Source organism: Tremella mesenterica, assembly GCF_000271645.1.
Source record: "Tremella mesenterica DSM 1558 unplaced genomic scaffold TREMEscaffold_12, whole genome shotgun sequence".
Classification (NCBI taxonomy): domain Eukaryota; kingdom Fungi; phylum Basidiomycota; class Tremellomycetes; order Tremellales; family Tremellaceae; genus Tremella; species Tremella mesenterica.
In genome coordinates, this window is record NW_006711236.1 from 81,156 (window position 1) to 82,971 (window position 1,816).

Here is a 1,816-nt window from a genome sequence, read left to right on the forward strand (position 1 = left end):
AGTGATCCGAATGCGACGAAATTATCGGTGATGGTAGACGCAACGTGTTTCTATCGGTGTAGTAAAATCCAGCCCAATCGGTTCGAAGTGGACCAAGTAAAACGAGAAAGACGGGTTTTGCGATTTTAAATTTTGATTGTGGTGTCAAATTTAACAAATCCAGATAACGTTGAAACGACTGAAGCTACGATGCTGAGACCAAGGGTGGTGATAGACGCAATGGTAGCGGATGTGTGGGTGAAGTAAGAGGACTGGAGGTGGAGTATTGATTGAGATAATGGAAAAGCGATATGTTTCCAAATGTAAATCAGCTGAAGTTCAAACAACAAGGAATAGACTCTCAGAGTGACTCAGCTGATTGCGAGGCGCGCTTGGTATGTCCTAGGACTCAGAGGCGCGCCACTGGGGTGTCCAGATTCGTCCACACCGCTGTATCTAGAGCGATACACGATGCACCTCCCACAATTAAGCAGGTCCGGTTTTAGGAGGAAGAAGTGTCACGGCCGTCGAACAACTACTTCTTAATAGACCGACGGTCGACGAACCTCGGCTAACTTCACTCTCTGAGTCGATGTCTCACCCAACCAGGAGGGCGCAGACGTCGAAAGGGGTGTAACTACGGCGTACTTCGGCGTAGTTACTCTAACTAGGGTTTTTATCTACTGATGGCGATGTATCTTGATTTATAGCTATCTCTATCTGTCTTTTACTACTGACAACAATCAAGGATCGCTGAAGAACTTCAGCGATCTTCTCAGCTAATATTATCTACTCCTCCTAGACGTTCATCCAACCCTCTCGCGCTTTGACGTACTTCAACGCACTTCGTCCAACTTCCCCGAGCCCTCGGCCATCCTCTTCCTCCTTCGACTAACTCCGCCTAACATCGCCGCACTTCTGCTCCCATTGTCCCTACTTAGCCTAAACTCCGCCTAACATCGCCGCACTTCTGCTCCCATTGTCCCTAACTTAAGCCTAAACCCGGCCTAACATCGCCGTACTTCAGTATTGATTGAGATAATGGAAAAGCGATATGTTTCCAAATGTAAATCAGCTGAAGTTCAAACAACAAGGAATAGACTCTCAGAGTGACTCAGCTGATTGCGAGGCGCGCTTGGTATGTCCTAGGACTCAGAGGCGCGCCACTGGGGTGTCCAGATTCGTCCACACCGCTGTATCTAGAGCGATACACGATGCACCTCCCACAATTAAGCAGGTCCGGTTTTAGGAGGAAGAAGAGAGTAATGTTAATGAATGAGAGAAATGAAAAAAAAAAAAAAAAAGAAGCGAAAGTGTGGAAGTGATTTCGACTTTTCACCTGCGCTTCTACAGGACTTGCCTTCACTCCCAGCCGATAGCGTTGATACCAGAGGCTTGCTGTAAAGCGTGGGTTTGAGGAATAAGAGAAGCGATAATTTAAAAATGTGATGAGGGAATAAGGAAAAGCGAGTTTTTAATTCGTCAAATATCGCTTTTCTCGTCAACCCGTGATCCAATCCTCACTTTGTCTTTTGTTATGAATAGTTCGTAGTTGCGGACAGGATCCGGTGAAGAGATTCGATAATTCCGATAAGAATTGATGGAATGGGGTTAAAAGCAAAATCTTGGAGTTGTAATGAAGTGATTGAAATTTTCGATTTTGATTTTTGATCTCCTGCTTTGACCGTCGCTATGATTTACGATTTGATTTCAGATATAGATAGAGCGCGGTGGAGCGGTGTAGGAAAGACAGAGAGCGATAGGATTTGTGGTGAATTATGGAAATGGGAACAAAAAGTCGAATTTCAGATTCAAATGGTGATGTTTGAAATGTTGA

At 45.0% G+C, this 1,816-nt stretch overlaps 1 protein-coding gene across 1 annotated transcript; it reads left to right on the forward strand.

Annotated features, from left to right (window-relative positions):
• The first annotated feature begins 203 nt into the window (after positions 1-203).
• TREMEDRAFT_57613 (uncharacterized protein) lies at positions 204-1,720 on the forward strand. The gene is made up of 3 exons (XM_007006987.1): positions 204-292; positions 1,037-1,264; positions 1,285-1,720. The coding sequence occupies exons 1-2, from the start codon at positions 278-280 to the stop codon at positions 1,226-1,228; spliced, it is 207 nt and encodes a 68-aa protein (XP_007007049.1). The 5' UTR covers positions 204-277; the 3' UTR covers positions 1,229-1,264; positions 1,285-1,720.
• The last annotated feature ends 96 nt before the right edge of the window (positions 1,721-1,816 follow it).